This window comes from Zootoca vivipara, chromosome 8 (genome assembly GCF_963506605.1).
Source record: "Zootoca vivipara chromosome 8, rZooViv1.1, whole genome shotgun sequence".
In the NCBI taxonomy this organism is placed as follows: Eukaryota; Metazoa; Chordata; class Lepidosauria; order Squamata; family Lacertidae; genus Zootoca; species Zootoca vivipara.
The window spans coordinates 67740976-67762847 of record NC_083283.1 but is presented as its reverse complement, the minus strand read 5'-3'; the positions used below and the strand labels follow the sequence as shown (position 1 = coordinate 67762847).

Sequence of the window (21872 nt, the reverse complement as noted above, 5' to 3'; positions counted from 1 at the left end):
GTGGAAATTGTGCTGGTGATCAGGGCAGAAGAAACTTTACTTTTGGTAATTCTGACGGATGCTATGATTTAAGTGAGTTCAGAACGGGAAACGGCACATGCTGGGAGTGTTTCTTTCTCCTCAGGGTGTCAGGGGCTGGCTAGATGAGGAGGAGTGATGGAAGCTGCCTGACCAAGAGCCCCCCCCCCGGGAAAGCGCAGAGGGAGAGAATTTCAATCCTGGTTGTGAGAAACCAGCCACACCCTGGGGGGGGGGTGGAGCTGGGAAGTACTGGAGGCTGGGAGCTTGAAGGTTGGTGAAGAGGCGGAAACAGGCAGATGCCCCAGCACAGGGCAGGGACAGGAGTCAGACTTAGCAGTTCTCCCACAGAGGCACTCTGACAACTTCTCTGCAGCCCCCCTACCAGAACAAGACGTTTATTGATGGCCCTTCTTTGTCCACCTCCTGTGAGAGGTCCAGATGGTGGCAACATGAGAAGGGGCCTTTTCTGCAGTGGCTCCCTGTTTGCGGAATGCTCTCCCGAGGGAGGCTCGCTTGGTGCCTTCATTGCATATCTTTAGGCACCAGGTGAAAACGTTTCTCTTTTAACTGGCCTTTGGTTGGTTGACGTTGGTGGGAGTGGCTATTGGCTTGTTTTTGGTTTTGCTTCATTATGTATTTTGTGTTCTCATTTTGTATTTTTACATTGTAAATTGCCCTGAAATCATCATGTGAAGGGTGGTATACAAATCTAATAAATAAAAATAACCAAACACAGAGAATAAAAAAATTCCGTCCAGCAGCACCTTAAAGACCAACTAAGTTTTTATTTTGGTATGAGCTTTCGTGTGCATGCACACTTCTTCAGATACACTTGAAACAGAAGAGTCAGACCCTTATGTATATACAGAGGGGGGTGGGTGTGGGTGGGAATGGGTGATGGGCTGATGGGAGTGGTAAACCTGTAGATGGCTGTTAACGACTGCTGATGACTGCAATTGGTCCTGCGGGGGAAAAGCAAGGGCTGAGACGCTAAAGAAAGCTTGATCATGCATAATGAGATAAGAATCCTATGTCTTTGTTCATCCCAGGTGGCTCCATGGTTTTAAGCTTGGTAATGAGTTCCAATTCAGCAACTTCTCTTTCCAGTCTGTTCCTGAAATTTTTCTGTAATAAAACAGCTGAATAAGGTGCTACTTTAAGGTGCTACTGAAGGAATTTTTTTATTTTGCTTCGACTCAGACCAACATGGCTACCTACCTGTAACCCAAACACACAGAGAAACCTATTCTATTGGCTGTAATAGAGACACTCTTTCATGCCTAATTTCAGCAGCGGGGGGACAGGACTCTGTAGGATTCAGCTAATGAGTCCTGTCAGCAGAAGTCCCAACATTTGCTTGGTCAGCAGAAACTGTCATGCTTGGGCCCAGGTAGAGCATTGAGACTTCATAATGCTCACCTCAAAGTATAGGAGAAATTTATGAGTGCAGTGGGAGGTTAGTTGAAATACAGAAGCCTTTCAGGTGGATTCCTATAGGAGGGATGGGGAGTCATAGGCTATTTAAGAATCGAAAAAAGTGGTCTGCGATGCAACAATGTTTTAGAGTTACTTGTTACTCTGTTATTTGCTGGGTAAAGATTAGGATATACATATATTAAAAGTTTGGTGCTACAGAATATATCACCATGGGAAAATGTTACACTTTCAGCAAGTAATGGATTAGAATGTTGAGGTTTGACCTTTTGAAGTTTATGTCCAAACTTTAAATCAATAACTAATATCTTAGATTTTACTGCCGCTCTAGGGAGGATTAATTGTCCTTCTGGATGAAGTAAGGCATCGCCTTTAACTGCGAGTGCAATTTCTGAGGTTATTTGACAGACAAATTCACATATACTTAAACCATAAAATGAGCGTTCTTTCATTTATGATGATTGAAAAGAGACACTTCTCAAAAATAGTCACTCGCCACTTGACATTCATCAGTTTTAAAAGCACAATTGGCAGAATCATGCTCATTCCATTTGTCATATATGCAAAGTGTACTGGTTCTTCAATTTCCCTGTTCGCTCATAAAGCTCGGTTAGGGTAACTTTCTGCTACCCAAACTTAAAACCGTGCTGCAGGCCAGCATAAGCAGTAGTTTCCCGCTAATGCTCCATAGATAAATATTTTGTTTCAGGCTGGAGCACTGGTAATTGTATAGCATGCTAGGCACACAGGAATCAGCAACACAGGGATCGCCGCCCTGCCTGCCACTGGAGGTCTCTGGGCCCTTGAACCAATACAAATAGCTGGAAAAAGGTTTGGTAGCATATGGAAGACCCTTCAAGTGTCCCTATTTTCCAGGGATGTCCCTGATTTAGAGAAGCTATCCCAGTTTCTGATTTGATCCCAGGATGTCCCACTTTTCCTTAGGGTGTCCCTCTTTTCATTGGAGAAATGTTGGAGGATATGGTAGGATGTCCCTATTTTCCTTGGAGAAATGTTGGAGGGTATAGAGTTATCTGACCCCCGAGCCATCTGAAGGCAATCCTATATAGGGAAGTTTTGTTTAATGTTTCCTATTTTGTTGGATTTTTAAAAGCTGCTTGCTCTTCTTGCAAAACATGGGAATGTCTAGACAACAACATCAAAATATTGTGAATTATTATCTCCTCTAGTCCTCTTTGTTGATATAATTCTGCCATTACAAGAACTGTGGTTAATCTTAGCTGATTACTCCCATTCCCACCAGTGAAACAAAAGCGCACGTGATTGCTCAGCTGGGAAATGTACAAAGAACTTTGATCAAAACATGATAAATGATCCAGAAAATGAAAAGAACATCTATTAAGCCGCAGGAAATTAGATGAAAGGCATTTAAAAACTATGAAAAGAAGGTGCAAGCAATCATGTTGTCCTCTGAGAGTATCTGAGAGACATGAATAGAAAATATTATATTAAGGCAACAATTCTCATGCCCAATTCTTAGGAAGTTTCCAAGTAAATTATTTGTCACCACTAGAAACATTTCCTTAATGCAGAGAATATCAGTTTATAAGCCAGGAATGGGGGACTCATGGCTCTCCAGATGTTGCGACCAGGGTGTATTGGGGGGGTTAGGTAAAGGGACCCCTGACCATTAGGTCCAGTTGCGGATGACTCTGGGGTTGCGGTGCTCATCTCACTTTATTGGCCGAGGGAGCCGGCATACAGCTTCTGGGTCATGTGGCCAGCATGACTAAGCCGCTTCTGGCGAACCAGAGCAGCACATGGAAACGCCATTTACCTTCCCGCCGGAGCGGTACCCATTTATCTACTTGCACTTTGACATGCTTTCGAACTGGTAGGTTAGCAGGAGCAGGGACCGAGCAACGGGAGTTCACCCCGTTGCAGGGATTTGAACCACTGACCTTCTGATCGGCAAGCCCTAGGCTCTGTGGTTTAACCTACAGCGCCACCCGCATCCCCCACAGGACATGTTATGCTCCTTCTGGGGTAGTTTGCCCACCTTTAGTCCCCGCCATGCCTCAGTTGTCATCTGTGGCTCCTAGAAGCTGACATTATGTGACAGCATCCACACTCCAGGAAATGGCTTCGACTGGCCGGCTAAACCAGGTGAGGGTAGCTGATGGCTCTCAAACCTTCAATGGCATCCCCTGCATGTGAAGACAAGCTATGGCAGATTCAGCGGACGAGATCAATAGTGGGTTCAATGATCAGGAAGGTGGTTTCTGCATGTGCTGTAGAGGAAAGTGAGGGACTATGGGGCTCATCAGCCTGGGAAGGTAGCACATCTAGGAGAAGAGAAACTCTGGTCCTAAACCTCCAGCGCCTTGCGGCTATACTAATTTGTGAGATAGGTTTAATAAAGAAAAATCAGTACCCACTGCCTTGTGGGACATCTTCAGGAGAAGAAGAGGCTAAGGAGAAGACACTACAGAAATCTTGAGTGGTTGAATGCATGGGCATAGCCGGGGTGGGGGCAGAGAGGGGCAGCTGTCCGCCTAAATCAATAAAAATCAATAAAAATACGTAGCTAACAGAGTTTCCGCCCCCCCCAATAAAAGGCCTGCCCCCCCGACAAAAATCATGTACGCCTCCTTCCGACAACTCCTACAGACAGCTAAGCTGGTGCTAATTTTATGCTCTGCATTTTACTTTTGGGGGGGGGGGAGAGAAGGGACCGCGGCCCCTTGGAATTAACTCCTATGATCTGGTGTAACTTTATGCCAGCTTAATTTAGGCTGGCTAGCTTTACACCAGTTTCTTGCATGCAGGATTGCTCCCTGAGTTTCTTGCTATAAAATGCCATTAACCCTAATAGAGGGCAACGAAAGTGAAAGGTCTTTAATTTTGTGATCAAGCTGCTGCAAAGAATGTATAGGGATGTCTGTGTGTTTGGGAGGGAGAGAAGGAGCACAGCAGAAAGGAAAAGTACTTCCTTGCATTTGACCTAACAAATAATTAAAGAATCCTAAGAGCCTTAAGCCAGCAATGCCAAAAAAGAGAGAACCCCACACAAAGGAACTCAGAATTCTTTGTCTCCACCCTTTTTTGCTTTAACAAGTAACTGGAACGCCCAAAGACACTATCTATTCAACAAATACAAAACTATGTGCTACATTGTAAAACAAATTAGTTCTGCAGCACATACGTTTGAGAATTGTGTGTTTGTCTATATTAGGGTTGCTGAGAAATTGCACTTTTTACTACTCTGGATATTTTTCTGCCGTGCATGGTTATTCAGAGTGGCAAAGAAATGGATTTCCAGATGGTGAACAACAGAACAAGTAAGTGCACAGATATCATTAGCAGATTTTTTTTGTAAAAAAATCTAGCTGTTCAAGACGTCTAAAAATAGTACCTAATCTGTTTTGAGGATGACTTTGTCAGGGCGAGACAGTCTAGGACATGGTTTCCCTCTTGTACTGGTACATTTTAAAAAGCGAAAGAAAAGTCATTCAAAGTGTTTGGGTGACAGTTGTGAGATTCGGGACATTTGGGGTCAGAATCTTCAATGGAAGACAAGAGCAGCAAGCACAAATTGGTCTCTTGTCTGCTGTTTCCTCAGACCTGATGTCCCCCCCCCCCTCAAAAGCCACCTGCTGCTTTATATATGATGAGAAGCTGTGGTGTTGTTGTTTTTAAACTGTCAGAAAAGAAATTAAATCTTAAACGCTTCCTTCTTTCCTGCTAGCAAGGGGTGGTGATGGTTTTTTTTTAAATAAAAAAAAAAGAAAACCAAAAGAATCAATGATAAGGTTTTGACTAATTTTGACTAATTTATTAGGTAGCTAATTTTTTATCAGGCATAGAGCAGCCCAGTCTTTTATCTGAAATGTTTCATGTGTGTGCTTTCTTGAAATAAATATTTCTGCTGTTAATTTTCAACAGTTAAAAAGAAACTTTTCTAAGAAATCTTTGGTGGTTTCTCATTGCTTCTTTAAGGCAGACTTCATAGAGCCGATTCGGATTTCACATTTCTTTTCATTGTATTCAGATGCAGGCAGAAATCTAAAAATGCAACATGAGAATGGGTCCTGTGATGTTCCTCCAGGTATAATCCTGGAGGGAAATCATTAGCCTGTAGAATCTTAATACTTTTGGTGTATCCCACAGTGTTTCTCAAACTTGGATCCCCAGTTGGACTACAACTCCCAACATCCCTAGCTAGTAAGACCAGTGGTCAGGGATGATGGGAGTTGTGGTCCAACAACAGCTCGGGGACCCAAGTTTGAGAAACACTGGACATTTGTCCAGGAAATCTCTATGACATATTGCTGATGGGGCATCTTCCAGATGTGGCTGGATCGTGACTACCACCTTCCCTGACTATTATTGACTGTGCTTGGTGGAGCTGATGGGAGTAGTGGTTTAACAACTTGTGGGAGGGTACTGTATTGGTTATCTGGGCTGTGGAAGATGCTGTGGATTCTCTGCTATGGAATTCCATCCAGCAAACACTTATTTGAACCCAAATTCTCCTCCTTCTCAGGGATAAACATATACAGCACAGTGGTACCTTGGTTCTCGAACTTAATCCGTTCCAGGAGTCCATTCGACTCTCAAACCCATTTGAAAACCAAGGTGCGGCTTTCGATTGGCTGCAGGAGCTTCCTGCACTCAAGTGGAGGCCTTGGAAGCCTTGTCGGATGCTTCCGAAAAATGTTCACAAACCGGAACACTTACTTCTGGGTTTGCAGCATTCAAGACCCTATTTTGTTTGACAACCAAGCCGTTCAGGAACCAAGATACCACTGTATTGCCTTTCTGTACATTCTTTAATAGTAGATGTTTAGTTTAATCAATCAATCAATCAATCAATCATTATTATGCAATCCAAGACCTTTGGCGAATGACAGCAATTTCAATGGCTTGGATTCTTCCCCCCTTTTTCTTCTTCTTTCTTTTATTAGTTTTTAATTAAAGATTTTCTTGTGTTACAAACCAGACAGACTTCCAGCTGAGGGGAGTCTCTCTAAATGGAGAGCTGTTCGAGTGATGCTTCGCCCAGCAGAATGGGGCAGGGGAGATGAGATTCATTGATCCCTTCTTCCCCCTCTCCTGAGGTGTCAACTTGTATAAAATATTGGGGGGCAGGTAAGCCCTGCCCCGCACAATTGATCACATGACACAATGCACCACACAATTTGAATGGCAAAGTCTATCAATTTGGGCAGGCCATCCCCCTTCAAATATTTTCTTTGGGGGGGGGCAAAGGGACGCTGGCCCCTAGGAATTGGCTCCCATGCTCCCCCCATAGCCTCTTGGGGCTCCAGAGGGCAGGTAGATTTAGGGGACCCTCCGGAGCAGCATGAGACATGGTTCACGGGAGGGGGTATCTGTGAAAATTGCACCCCTTCCTTAAGCAGGCAGGCTCCTCAGTCAGAGCTCTGAAGGGAAGGAGCCCTTTCATTCATAGTTGCCTCATTAGGATCCAAGCCATAATTTCCCAGTTTCAGGACTCTGGTTACCACCTCCTGTTTCTTATTAGAGTGCTCCCCATCTCCTGTCTCCTACTAAGCTCCCAGGCCAGTAACCCAATCTCTTGATCCCTCTGCACACAGAGACAAGGCTTCACTGCTGACAAAGGGACACCCACTCCCTCACCATTTCTCATTTAAAGTTTTCCCCAGTGAAAATATGTAACTTTACAAGAGCACTGGCGGTACATTCAAAGATGCTATAAATATGAAAAGGAAGAATAACATGGGAATACGAAGCTCTGCGGAAGGCATGCCACTGCAAATAGCTAATTGTCCAGTGATATAATTTGACACTTTTCTTCTCTCTTTCTCTCTCTCTCTTTCCACTCCCACACCCCTCACCCTTATCAAATTTTTGTAAGTGGTTAAAAGGAAAAGATTATATCTCTGAAATTACTTCACAGTCATTGTGCGTGAGTGGGGGGTGGGGTGGGGGGAGTTGCTTTACAACTCATGCTTTCATTTGAGGTATTAAATATACCGAAATGGATTCTGGGCAAAATGAGAACAGATTTACATTTTCAGCACAGTATATTTTAATGACAAAGCCACATTGTAGAATGTTCCATAAAACACACCAGGAGAAAAATGGGGGATTGACACGTAGAATGTAGATTTCGATTTGTAGCAGGTGCAATTTCGCCCATTCCAGATGATTGTATGCAAATATCTTCGTAGGCACCTGCGCTTTGCAGGTAAAACTGAGTCATTAACTGTGTAAATGATCTATTTTTTCCCCGATGCAGAAAATTTCAGCAAAAATCAAACGCACTAATACAAATATCAGATGTTTCACGTTTTGTTTTGTTTTCTCCCCAGAGTTGAGTTCTGCTAAATTAATTTCAAATAGCATCGAGGAAATGTTGGAAGGTACGAGATTATACCTATATAACCAGCCAATACAGGATACACACACAATTTGGGTAAAAATGGCCCCCAAGGCTGAAGAGTGAGTGTGACAATATGCCACAGACCCGCACTAAAAAAGAGAATAAGGGAAGGAGAGGCTATACCTGACCTGGTATATACCTGACAAAGTGCAGCACAAAGTCAGGCCATGGGAAATACAGTCTCTCAAAGGCTGTGAGAGGCAAAGTAAGACAATTGCCTCAGGCGGCACGCTCCCTAGGGGCAGCAGATCCCAACGTCAATTTTCTTCCCTTCTTGCTGCTAATGGAGATCTTCCCTCACCCCTTCTTCCCTGGCGGGGAAGATTGTGTACAGTATAGCAAGGGAGTGCTGTACTTTGCTATTGAGCAGAACAGTGCTATAGAATTTGCGAAACAAAAGCTGGCTACTGGGATTCATCCTGGTGTTCTCTAAGCACACAAAGAGCAAAAGAATAGGTGAGACCACAGAACAGGTGGAAAGGATGATTTCAGACTTTTACCTGAATGCCCTAAAGCTATGTACCCTCCTGGAGTCACTAACTATCTGCTCCCCATTGTACTCTTGTGCGCATTTTTACTATGCATCACCTTCCAGATTTAATTCGCTGGTTCCTGCTCTCCCTCACTCTGATCTCGTCACATGGAGGCATTAGGCACTGGCACCAATTCCAGGGGGCCCTCACAAAATGTTTATTGTGGGTGCCCAACCTCCACCCCCCCACCCACCCCCCGACTGCCACCACCTTACCTCTGGTGCTCAGGCACCACGACTGGGCCGGGGCCTGTGCTTCTAATGTGGGGGCTCTGTTGGGGCCCACTGCAGCCCTGGATGGAGGCCACATGGCAGGCGGAGGTGCAGGTCCTGGTCCAGGCACCACTGCAATGTTGGAGCACACATGCCACACTGTGACGCACACCCTGAGCACCCACAGTGTGGTGCCCAATTTGGCGTTGCTGTGGCAGAGAGACAGGGGTATGCTTGTGTGTCGAAAGAAGGGAAATGGAGGGCGGTTTACTCAAGGTGGTTTACAAGCTGAAGATACAAAAAAAAGAAGACAGCAACAATCACACATGTAATAAAAAAATCTGATCCATATGGGGCACCACAGTTCTGAACTGGGTAGGGCTATTTTAGCAAGCTTACGTTACCTTTGTATGCTGACCTTTTTTAATTCCTCATTTCCAGACAAACAGATCAGTACTGGACCTTATCCACTGAGACAAAAGCGTCTTTCTAGCTTCCAGGGAGAAACTGAAGAGAGAGAAAAAGATTCTAACATTGAGAGCTTTGTGACCAATTTTTCAAACATCTTTGAGTCAGGTAGGATTAGTATATTCATTTTTATTCGTTCGTGTGTGTGTGTGTGTGTGTGTGTTGGGCAGAGAGGTGGAAATTTAAGACCTACATGTACAGTCTCTGAATCACCCCATTGTGAAGCCTTCAAGACTTGCTTCTCAGGATGTCTGCAGAATCTTGAAGCGGGATGTTGCTTAGGGGTCATTGTTGCGGTCCATATTTAATTTAGGAGGTGCTAGCTTTGCCGTTACTTGTGCTATTTTTGTATATCACTTTTAAAATCTTATTACGGCATGTGGGAATTGTTTAATTTTTGTGTGTATGTTTCGATAAGTTTTTATTTATCACTTATGACCACTATTCTCATATTTTTAAAATTATGTACAGTACATCTTTGCATGGTTGGAACTATGGAAAGGTGGCATGCAAAGAAGCAATGCTGATGCTGAAGCTGAAGCTGGAGACTCTCCCCCTGTACTTTTTACAGCAGGGGTAGGGAACCTGTGGTCCTCTGGAAGTTGAGGCTGGTGGCCAATAGCTGGAGATAAAGTCCAGGTGTCCAACAACATCTGGTATCTGAAGAAGTGTGCATGCACATGAAAGCTCATACCAATGGCAAACTTAGTTGGTCTCTAAGGTGCTACTGGAATGAATTTTTTTTATTTTGTTTTGACTACAGCAGACCAACACGGCTACCTGTAACTAGAACTATGGAACATCTGGAGAGTCTCAGTTTTCCCATCACTGTTTAACAGTCATTATCTGTTCCTTCCATTCATCTCAAGGTCCTGTTGTGTGGCACACATAGAGTCCTACTTGCTGGGACTGGGACTGGGGCAGGGGATGGATTAAAATGGTTGGGAGAAGCTCGGACCCATTTTTCTATCCAGTTGCAGATTTAAATGTGCAACCTCATGCAAACCAACCTTTGCCCCAAGTCTCCTCCTGAATCCTACACATGATTAAACAGAATTTCTCTCCTCCAACTCCCAGATCTTTTGCCTACTCAGAATGGCGAGGAACTGACAGAACGTTTCCTGCATGAAGTTGTGGGTATTCTCCTGAGTTACATCAAAAAGACCTATGATGGAAAGACCAAAGTGCTGGATTTCCATCACCCTCACCAGCTTCTGGAAGGGTTGGAAGGCTTCAGTGTGGAACTTTCGGATCAGCCAGAACCTCTGGAACAAATACTTGTTGACTGTAGGGATACCTTGAAATATGGAGTCAAAACAGGTAACTGTTCGTTGTGTTTATACAACATTGTTTCGGTGGCTAGCAGCCGTGGTAGTTATATGTGGACTTTGGGTTCACAGAGACCATGTGTCTGAATGGCAGTAGCTGGGAGTCAACCACAGGGAAGGGATATTGCCTCCTTGCCCAGCTTGTAGGCTTCCCAGAGGCATGTGGCCAACCACCATGGGAAACAGGATGGTGGACCACCTTGATTTGTTCATGCTGCTCTAGCGTGCATCTTCCTATTGCAGTCTGGTGGCTTACAAACTTTCTGTCTTCAGGGTAGACATAGAGCCATACATTCATCTGGCCATTGGTCTTGTTTATGTGCTGCAGGAACGAGTGCGCTCAGCACCATCCTACCGGCACATATGTGCAGTATAATACGTAACCCAAGAGCTTTAGACATGCCAAATTCTTGTGTTCTTCTTTCTCCCTCCTCACTTTTATGGAAGAGCCATATGGTTGCACATGTCACAATCTCCAAGTGGTGAGACTTCGGGGGGGTTCCAACGCTTACTCCGAGTTCGGTTTTTTTTAGGAGTGAAGGTCCTTAGAGACTATGGTGTCTTGTGGAAAAGAAGTAGATGTCCGTTTCTGTTTGTGTCTTCTACCACAGTTGCTACTGTACCTCCCTGTACAAACACACACACACACACACACACACACACACACACACAGAGAGAGAGAGAGAGAGAGAGAGAGAGAGAGAGAGAGAGAGAGAAACACCCCCACATGTCATATCCCTTGGCTCTACCTATGTAGCAACCCCTCAAGGCTGGTATCTAGGGATTTCTTCCCACTTCACAATATATTTTAACTCCCACTAATTTCTACCACTAATTTAGGGTTGCCATACGTCCGAAACTACCTGGACATAGCTAGAATACAGCAATCAGAACAGTGTCCAGTTGGAAATCACTGAAATATCCGGGAAAATCTATGTCAGAAGTCTAGATTTTGGTGAATTTCCTTAAAAATAGCTCAAAACCCCCATTTTCCCACTTTTTTGAAATATGGCAACCCTAACAAATTGGGAACTTTGCTGATGAAGTGATGCACCTGTAACATTTCTTCAAAAATGTTAAATCTATCTTAAATCTGTCCACATTTCAGGGCACCCTCGTTACTTCAACCAACTTTCCAGTGGCCTCGACATTATAGGACTTGCTGGAGAATGGCTGACGGCTACAGCAAATACAAACATGTATGTACTGTAGATTGTCGTTTTTATACAAGATTAATTACTTAATTCAGATTGAAACAACAACAATCTGAATTAAGTAACGACAGTGAAACCAAACTCCTTTTTTTATTGCTCTTTAAGAATGCAAAGGATGTATGAGATCCAGCAAACAGAGACTAAATACATTTGGGAAGACAGGTTTATTGTACTCAGAGCGATGGAAAAACTAGAAAGAAAAAAGTAGTTAAGGAGTCCAGTTTCTAATGAAATAACAAAAGTTTCAGTTTAGGGCCAAATGATATGATTTAAACATGTTTAGCGCCCGTCACACCACCTCCTTAACATGCATCTCTCTGTGTGGGGATTCTGATCTGGATTGGGACTACAGCATGAGAGGAGAGTGAGTGAGCCCTTCACTCCATATCCTCTTTTAAAAACAAAAAAATGCTACTCCTTGAGCTATTGCTTTGAAAACACTATTTGCAACAAGTAGTATCTTCCCGGACAAAAAGCAGATTGCCTTGAGGACAATAACAATGGTAATCTGAGCCTATTATTGTAGGCAAGATTAAAACAAAGTTAAGCATGTTTAAGTCTCACTTGAATAACCCTTTAAATGAAAAGTAGGGAGCCTGTGGCCTGCAAGGTGTACTCGGACTCAAATCAGTGATCCCAGGCAGAATGTCTCTGGTTTAATCCATGGCATCTTCTGGTAGGGCTGGGAGAGACTCCTGTCTGAAATCCTGAAGAGTCGCAGCCAACCAGCATAGAAAATACTGAGCTAGATAGAAGTTAAAGGTAAAGGACCCCTGGACAGTTAAGTCCAGTCAAAGGCGACTATAGGGTTATGGCGCTCATCTCACTTTCAGGTCGAGGGAGCTGGCGTTTGTCCACGTTTCTGGCACAACAGGACACTATGATGAGTGCCAGAGTGCACAAAAACGCAGTTTACTTTTCAGCCGCAGCGGTACCTATTTATCTACTTGTACTGGTGTGCTTTCGAACTGCTAGGTTGGCAGGAGCTGGGACAGAGCAACGGGAGCTCATTTGGCTAAACCACTGAGCCTCTTGGGCTTGCTGATTGGAAGCTAGAAAGACCAGTGGTCTGAGTCAGTATGAGGCAGCTTACATGACTCCAACAGTCCCAGTCAGAATGGCCAATAGTCAGAGATGATGGCACTTATAGACCAGCTGCATCTTGGAGGACCACATGTTTCTGCTGTAAATTTACAAAGTTTGTCTTATTGCCTTAATAAAAGTCCACTGAGAAATAAAAATACGTAATGATTGTTAGTTTGGCTGGATCATGCCTAAGTAAGTTGGAAACAATGCCTTATGAGGAACAGCTTAGGGAGCTGGGTATGTTTAGCCTGGAGAAGAGAAGGTTAAGGGGTGATATGATAGCCATGTTCAAATATATAAAAGGATGTCATATAGAGGAGGGAGAAAGGTTGTTTTCTGCTGCTCCAGAGAAGCGGACACGGAGCAATGGATTCAAACTACAAGAAAGAAAATTCCACCTAAACATTAGGAAGAACTCCCTGACAGTAAGAGCTGTTCGACAGTGGAATTTGCTGCCAAGGAGTGTGGTGGAGTCTCCTTCTTTGGAGGTCTTTAAGCAGAGGCTTGACAGCCATAGGTCAGGAATGCTTTGATGGTGTTTCCTGCTTGGCAGGGGGTTGGACTGGATGGCCCTTGTGGTCTCTCTATGATTCTATGATTCTAAGTATAAATAGCAACTATTTACAGAAGACATATGCAAACTTTATAGAGGGCCTTTCTCTCACTTGCCTGCAAGAATAACACAATGAATTCTGATGTGCTTTGCACTTTTACAAGATTTTTTAAAATAACAACTATCCCATCAATTTTTCTGCACTGCAGGTGAAATATATAAATTTTCAGAGTTTTGGTGGGTTTGGCTGTAAGCAAATTTGAGTGCTTAAATGACACATCTAGAGAGGCCAACAGTGCTGGGCTTCCTGTTTTCGGTGGTGGGAAATGGCTGACTCCCATATGATCGGACCCCAGTCGTGTCAGTAATTCAGGGCTGATATGGGGGTAATTAGCCCTGGCAGACTCCCCAGGATGGGGGAGGACTGTCTCGTAGACCTGCAGATTGTCCGAGAATGTCAGCTTGCATCAAGGTGCAAGCGGCAGGACACTGGGTCCTTAGAGCATGACACGGCCTGCACTCTCCAAAGTCACTCTCATAGCCGGAAATATCTGTTTGATAAAATAATCAGATTTGGGCAATAAACAGACATAGTCTGGACCGAAGAGGACTGAGGAAAAACCTGCAGATTTGTACAGTCCCTGGCTCGGACTCCAAAGCTCGGACTTCAAAGAGATTCTCATCATGATGTTTGGTTTACGGAGGTATTAGTGCGTTATTTTTTCTTCACAATACTTACAATTGGTTTTCCGTGCCAAGCCTCATTAAGAAACTTAATTTATTTTGAGGAGTACAGATGGACTGCTATCTACAATTAAACATTTAATTGTGCAGCTTTGCTTGGTTTGAAAGACTTGATAAAGAAAAGAAGAAACAAGATGGCGCTTGTTAATATGACACAGCACAGAAAAAATGCGAGTTCCTCCCTGTTTTGAAGGAAGTGGGAGATGCTTGTTGGCTGACTTTGTAGTGATTTGAGACAATAATTTGGTAACATACAGTGCATCTGTTTTCAGAATGTCTTCATTAAATATGAGAGAGAAGGCTAAATGGATGTCTAGCAGCTCCCCTCCTAGGGCCCATGTGAAATGTGTGGTCTCCAAAAGCCGATCGATCATCAAATGATTCATATCGGTGGAATACAGTTTATTTCCTTTGCAATATGCAGACTGTATGCCTTACATTAAGCAACACTTGAATAACAGCCCGGATAGGAGTAATTTAACATCTTAACAACATGGGAGTTGCTGCGTCATTAAACTCTAAATGAAGACTTGGAAAATAGCCTGGATCGGAAGATTGGAATGAAGTCAGGAAAAGCTGCGCTGGCAAACAGACAGTTGGAAAAATACATATTGACAAATAAAGCTGTACTCGATGGGTGTAAGGATATATGATTTTGGACATGATTGAGAATCGCATAGCCAGGGACGGAGAACTTTAAAGCGTTAAAATCAGAACGTGGCAAATAGGGTAACAACAAGAAGAAGGAAGGAACAAGGCATGGGAGATATTCTTCAAGAGGTCCAGACTATGGGAAGCCCGGAAAAATCAATAATTAATAATTTGGACTTCAATTTGCTGTTGTTGTTTTTTAAGTTTTTAATTGGATTATGATTATATGTTAATTGGCTGTTTATATTGGAAAATTAATAGAAATGATTTTTTTTTTAAAAGAGAGAGGTCAACAGTGCTGAATCTTTACCCTCCATACTTTAATTACATCTGTAACACTATGAACAGCAGAATTAGTCTCCATAGCGAAATGTTAACAAAGTGGGCATTGTGTAAGAACTCTTCAAAAGATGAAGTTGGAAGGAGTCTGAGAAACGTCAATGAAAATACTGTTGATAACTTCAGATATAAACAGAATAATGTCCATGCCAAGTTCTTATGGAAAACTTCAACAAATTTAATCGTTTTCCTCTGCTGTCTTAAACATTATGTAATGAGCTGGAAACAAAGATAGCTTATTGACTAAATTTGGACTGCATCAAAGGCTTCAAAAGCTTTCCAAAAAGCCTTTTTGTTGTTGTTCAGAATTGAAGACAGACCTTCACAATGGATTTTACTCTTGCGCATCTTTGATTGGAAAGAGTGACATTTCAAAAATATTCTTAAAACTCCTGTGTGGCATGGCATCTCAAAGGCAATTGATTTCAACCCAATGAAATCAATTGGGCTAACTTAAATCCTGTCAATTTCAAGGGACACCTTCTAAGTGTAACTAAGCCTGGATCCAAACCAGTTTAATTCGATCACCAGAATGAGTCACTGAGAATTACACTCTTTGAGTTTGATATTTTGGAATAAGTCTTGAGAGCTTTTGAGACAAAGGCAAAGATCCAAACAACTGTGCAATCCATTCTACATGCCCAGTGGACCTTTGAATTCATGTTCATTCCAACTGCCCCTTTGATGCACAGCTCTCTGCTTCTGAAGTTGAGGAGAACTTCAAAGTCCAAACATGAAAGCGCCAGGGATATATGGCAGCAGTTCGAGAAGAGCAGCAAACACTAGGATGGCCCTTTCCACATTTCCTGATTAGGCGCGGAGATCAGCCTGAATTCAGTGGAGCACCATGACATTTCCCTTTCCTATTAATGGAATGTACTTCCATTATGTGCTCTCAACATACCAAGTTTATGTGCTCTCAACAAACCAAGCACCGGACATGTGCTGTGTACTTCAGTATTTCTCTGTACCTTTGTGGGTGGAAATGTCCATTACGCTCACGGTTAGCTAATGTTGTTCTCTGAATTTGGCACCAGCAGTACAGGATGACTCTAAGAGAGGATAAAAGGACCAAGGCATGGAGACAAAGTGCAGTGTGATCAAAAGGGGATTTTGATCAAAGGGAGCATGAAACTCAACAACATAGCTTCAGGGCTCGAAACCCATTATGCACTTACCTGTACTGTTCAGTAAGCTTTGTTTACCAGCTAACTGGCAAACACACCTCTCTTTTTGGGAGCGTGGGGAGGGGCGGAGCAGAGCAGAGCTGTGCCAGTGTTAGATAGCAGCTTTGTGTTCTTCCACCACGTGGAACACTCGGTATGGTTAGAAAACAAACATTTGTCGGGAAAGTTGCTTGGTGCTGAAGAGAACAGAACTATAATAATAATAATATAATAATAATTTATTATTTATACCCTGCCCACCTGGCTGGGTTTTCCCAGCCACTCCGGGCGGCTTCCAACAGAAACATTAAAATACACTAATTTCTTAAACATTAAAAGCCTCCCTAAACAGGGCTGCCTTCAGATGTCTTCTAAAAGTCTGGTAGCTGTTTTCCTTTTTGACATCTGATGGGAGGGCGTTCCACAGGGCAGGCGCCACAACCGAGAAGGCCCTCTGCCTGGTTCTCTGCAACTTGGCTTCTCGCAATTGGGGAACCACCAGAAGGCCCTCAGAGCTGGACCTCAGTGTCCGGGCAGAACGATGGGGGTGGAGACGCTCCTTTAGGTATACTGGACCAAGGCCGTTTAGGGCTTTAAAGGTGAGTACCAACACTTTGAACTGTGCTCGGAAACGTACTGGGAGGCAATGTAGATCTTTCAAGACCGGTGTTATGTGGTCTCGGCGGCCGCTCCCAGTCACCACTCTAGCTGCCGCATTCTGGATTAGTTGTAGTTTCCGGGTCACCTTCAAAGGTAGCCCCATGTAGAGCGCATTGCAGTAGTCCAAGCGGGAGATAATTAGAGCATGCACCACTCTGGCAAGACAATCTGCAGGCAGGTAGGGTCTCAGCCTGCGTACCAGGTGGAGCTGATAGACAGCTGCCCTGGACACAGAATTGACCTGCGCCTCCGTGGACAGCTGTGAGTCCAGAATGACTCCCAGGCTGCGCACCTGGTCCTTCAGGGGCACAGTTACCCCATTCAGGACCAGGGAGTCCTCCACACCTGCCCGCCTCCTGTCCCCCACAAACAGTACTTCTGTCTTGTCAGGATTCAACCTCAATCTGTTAGCTGCTACCCATCCTCCAACCGCCTCCAGGCACTCACTAACTCTTGGAGGCTTTCATTCTCAGTAATAATGTTTTATTATTATGTATAACATTTCTGTACTGCTGTCCAACCTGGGAAAGTTCAAAAATATCATTATTCCCATCGCCATCGCTGTCATCATCAGTGGTGTGTGGTCAATGGACTACGGGGACGAGGCTAGTTCCTTAAAGGGTCCACTAGTCCTCCCACTGGCTTTGGCTGCAGCATCCTGGAAGCCTGATGCCTCCGTCCCAAAGCCCGGGAAGCTTCTTCCTGGCTTAGGGAGGGAGGTGTGCTGCTCACATATGTGACATCGGCTCCTGCATGCTGGCACCTCTGATCCTAACTGTTCCCCTACAAAAAAAATTGACTGCACACCACTGAATCAATCATCAGAATAGATGTGTGACAAACTGAACTCAGACATAATTTGTGTGGCGATACCCCGATGCCTCCCCGAGAAATAAAAACACTAGACACATTGCATAAGGTTAATGGGCATAGAAGGCCACAACTTTAATGATTACGGATGTAGAGGGGTATTGGCCTAGGCATTGGATCTAACCGACTATATCTGACTCCAGCCCGCTCTGCTGGCAGTCTGTGAAAGGTTAACCACCGTTGGATGAGTCCTGCAATGCACATCAACTAGGAGCTCATCCTGGGGCCACCGCTAGGGGCGTGCCCTCTGGCCCTCACCTACCACGGCTTCGGACTTGGCAACGCCCCCGGACTCCTTAAGGGAGTACCTTTCCGCATTTTGGGGGAGGTGATGGCCGCAACCTCCCCCCCACACCTGTACCTTCACGAGATAATCCAATGCCTACCGCCAAAACCCAAGTTGTGACGAGTAGCTACGAGGTAGGCGAAAACCACAAGGCCTGAGCCAATTTGCCAAGTGGGAAAAACTCCTACCAGGCCCCAATAGGCGACCAACCGTAGTCCATAGCACTGTCACGAAGAAACCCTGCCTACGTGGGGGAGGTGGGTGGGAGAAACACAGTTGTTGAATCCAGAAGAAGCAAGGCAGAGTCCCTGCCGCGCTCTTGTTCAAATAGGCGAGCCGCGCCCCCAGAGCGACCTAATTGGCTGTGCTAGGGGCGTGCCGCGGCAGGGAGATGACCAATGGGCTGGGGGGGAATGCTAACCATTCCCCCCCCCACACGTGAAGGCCTCGTGGCGCCCACAACATCTCCTCCCCCCGAGGTGGGGAAGAGACTATCTTAAACAAGCAGTAGGGAACCTCGGGACAGGGATGGACTGCCTAGTCCTCAGGAATTTCCCACACTCCCTTGCTAGTCCTACTTAGTGCCCTCCTTTGTGCTTTTTGCCAGCTGGTATGAGATAATGCCCCTTGCTCAGCTGAACGGAGCTGTGTGCACAGAGACATTTTGTTGCTGGGATGTAGCCTACAGTACAAAGACAAAAGTCCACTGACTTTTGCCTCTGATCCCGCCCACTTCTTGCTCTCTAACCATCCCTACTTTTGCCTCTGGCTCCACCTACCACTGGCATAGGTTTCTCCACCCTTGACACAGAAGATGGAAAAGAGGATGGTAAGAAAAGGTACTTGAGGAAAGGAGGGATGGAAAAAGAAATGTGAAGGCCCCTGATTGAACTCTATCTGTGCACAAGTAGCCCCAAGCAACAACCTACTTCATTCTCATAGATGGGAATGTTCATTCACACCTATATGTATAAAAAATTGCATCCAGCCAATTTCTTCAAGGCAGGGTGAGCCTTGGGATATAGATGCAAATGAACATGTATCCAGGTGTATTAATACATCCCTGTTACCTTTCTGCGTGAAAGCCAGTTTCTGTGAGGAATTCTCTGTTGTTTTACTGAGGTGGAAATCTGTATTGATTTTTCAAGCTATTCTGATGAGTCCATTTTGTGTTTCTGACTGCCATTTGTCGTTGTGTTTTTTTATATATAAAAAATTAGGTTTACTTATGAAATAGCCCCAGTATTCATTGTAATGGAGGAGATCGTACTTAGAAAAATGCAAGAAATTATTGGATGGGGAGAAAGTGAAGCAGATGGCATATTTTCTCCCGGTAAGTAGATCAAAAATTATTATTCATCCAATGAGTTCTTATTCAAACCCTAGAACCGACATGGATCATTTGCTGACATTTTAAAATGTGAACATTAATTTGAAGATAGCCTGTGTATAGAAAGATGGATAGATACTGGCTCAAAATCACTGTAAGAATATGTTTCTTAAGGGGAGGGTAGAAGACTGGGAAAGTGTTATGGCTAGATTACCAAGTCAAAGCTTTAAAGAGAAATACTGCCTGGGGGAAACTTGCAAGCAGAACCTGGTATGTTATGTATAATACTAATATAATAATAATAATAATAATAATAATAATAATAATAATAATAATAATAATTTATAGCCCACCCACCTGGCTGGGTTGCCCCAGCCATTCTGGGCAGCTTCCATCACACAGAAGAAGAAGAATAAAACGTCAAACATTAATAGCAACAATCTGATACAATATAAAAAGTCACAATAACTTTAAAATAAACAACTTATATCAAATGAAGCAATGTTCAACAATCCATTAGAATCCAATAGTAAACAGTAAAATTAAATGTTTACACATATTCAATTACAATGAAGAATGACTAATATATAATCAACAGCAAATGCATAGAATACCACAAAACATACAAAACCATGTAAGAGGATCAAATGGAGAAGCGAGGACAAACAACTTATAAATTTATTTTTAAAAACTATCCCTGAAGTCCTCTTTTCGCAGCTGCTTCTGCTGTTCTCAAAGTCATGGTCTTGGAATGGCTCCCAGGGCTGGAAGGTGGGGCAAGGCAGGTGGAAAAAAGCCATTGCCTGCAGAAAGTCTCTCTCCCCTGTGATCTTCTGTGGCTCTCAGTGACAGGCGTTCGGAAGCATTAGTCCCATTGACTGTGGAGGAAGCGCACTTCCTATAGGAAAAGAGCCACTACATGGAATGATAGATAATGCTCTCCACTTGGTAATCTGTACAGTGGACCTGATGTGTTATGTTGTACTGTTCATTCCCAAGGAGACTAAGCTATTCAAGCAGATGCTTAACTTCTGCCTTTGTCTTCCAGGGGGCAGCATATCAAACCTCTACAGTGTTCTAGTTGCCCGCTATAAACGTTACCCTGAGATTAAAACCAAAGGCATGGCAGCCATTCCAGACATCATACTCTTTGTTTCTGAACATGTGAGTATACACTCGCAACAAAGTCTATGCAATGTTATTTGTCTGTGATATTACGCCTTTTAATGATAATCCTGTAGAGACTTGTTATCACTATATTTTAGTAAGGGTTTTTTATAAGACCAGTATTAAACCTTTGTAAGCTTCTTCTCTTTTTGTTGTTGTTGAAGCTTTGTGTGGGTGGGTGTATGTATATATATAAATCATGCACGGCTGCTATGCTTGTCTTTCAAGAACCGCCACCCTAAGTCAAATCTAACCGAAATCAATCAGTTTGCAACAAACATTTTATGTGTGCATGCAAAATATCAAAATGGGTACTCCAAATTTGCCACCAATTCATGGTAAATTGGAGGGGCCATTTCATTCCAGCCCTAGTTCAAACATCTCTATTCTCTGGGGGGGGGGGGAAACTAACAACCTGGTTCTGCAAGTTTCAAGTAAAGATTGTGTATACTCTTGTGAAGATTTGCCTGATTCCCACATTGTGACCAAAAGAGCTCAAATTTATGCCTGGTTTCACTTGCAAAACCAGGTGGAAAGTTTTCAAATATCAGATTTTATCTTCACCCATTGATTTCAATGGAGCTTAGTCATAACTCATTGCTGGCCTTAACTGGGTTGTGGCCTTCGTCAACTTCATAAAATATTGGTTGGTAACCAGAGAAATCTCAAGGATGCCTTATGAGCTGGTGGCAATACCTCCCCCACATCATTAGAGATAATAAATACTTTGGAATGGTTACTCTGAAACCAGCAAACACAGGAATGGGCTGTTTCCCCATGTATGATGTTCACTCTGCTCCTCAAAACAATAATTCAAGTAGTATTTTAGCTGAATTGTACTCCCCTAGATGTCAACAGACGACAAGGGCTTAAATCCCTACGTTGTCTGTCTTTGTATTTCTTTAACATAGAAGCAATCGTGAAGCAATCTTTCAGCTCTAATGCATGTTGTGAGATCTTTCCTCTATTTAACCTTTTCAACCTTAATATCTAAGAGCCATTATTCCGTAAAGAAAGCTGCAGCGGTTCTTGGGATCGGAATGGATAATGTTATTGTTGTCAAGTGTGATGAAAGGTAAGGCCTTCAACTGCCTTTTGCGCATGATTTTTATATCCACTCAAGCAATTTACTTGCATTTGCAGAGATGTGTGAACCTTTTATTTCTTCATATTCTAGATTCACATATTAGGAACACATACAGTATTAGGAACACCCCAAAAAACAAATGTGTTGCTTTCAATGCAGAACTGAATTATGTTTCCTGTATTTTAGGCATAATATCTGAAATTCACTTAATTGCACATCATTCAGTGAACTGCCCTTTAAGTCACCGCATTTCAATAAGTAAAAACCAGGACACCCTGAAAGTTGCTGAGCTTTTTTTTAAGGAAGCCACAAAAATCGTCAAACTTCTTTAAGTC

General features: G+C 43.5%; 1 protein-coding gene across 1 annotated transcript in view; it reads left to right on the top strand.

The window, feature by feature from the left end:
* Positions 1 to 4584: 4584 nt before the first annotated feature.
* The window catches only part of LOC118089956 (glutamate decarboxylase 1-like), a 34549-nt gene continuing 17261 nt past the window's right edge, over positions 4585 to 21872 (top strand). The window contains exons 1-7 of the mRNA XM_035125163.2: positions 4585 to 4757; positions 9030 to 9164; positions 10134 to 10376; positions 11493 to 11583; positions 19174 to 19286; positions 20332 to 20447; positions 21446 to 21525. Coding sequence (XP_034981054.1) covers positions 4703 to 4757; positions 9030 to 9164; positions 10134 to 10376; positions 11493 to 11583; positions 19174 to 19286; positions 20332 to 20447; positions 21446 to 21525 — 833 coding nt within the window. The 5' untranslated portion in view covers positions 4585 to 4702. The remainder of the gene's footprint in view (positions 4758 to 9029; positions 9165 to 10133; positions 10377 to 11492; positions 11584 to 19173; positions 19287 to 20331; positions 20448 to 21445; positions 21526 to 21872) is intronic.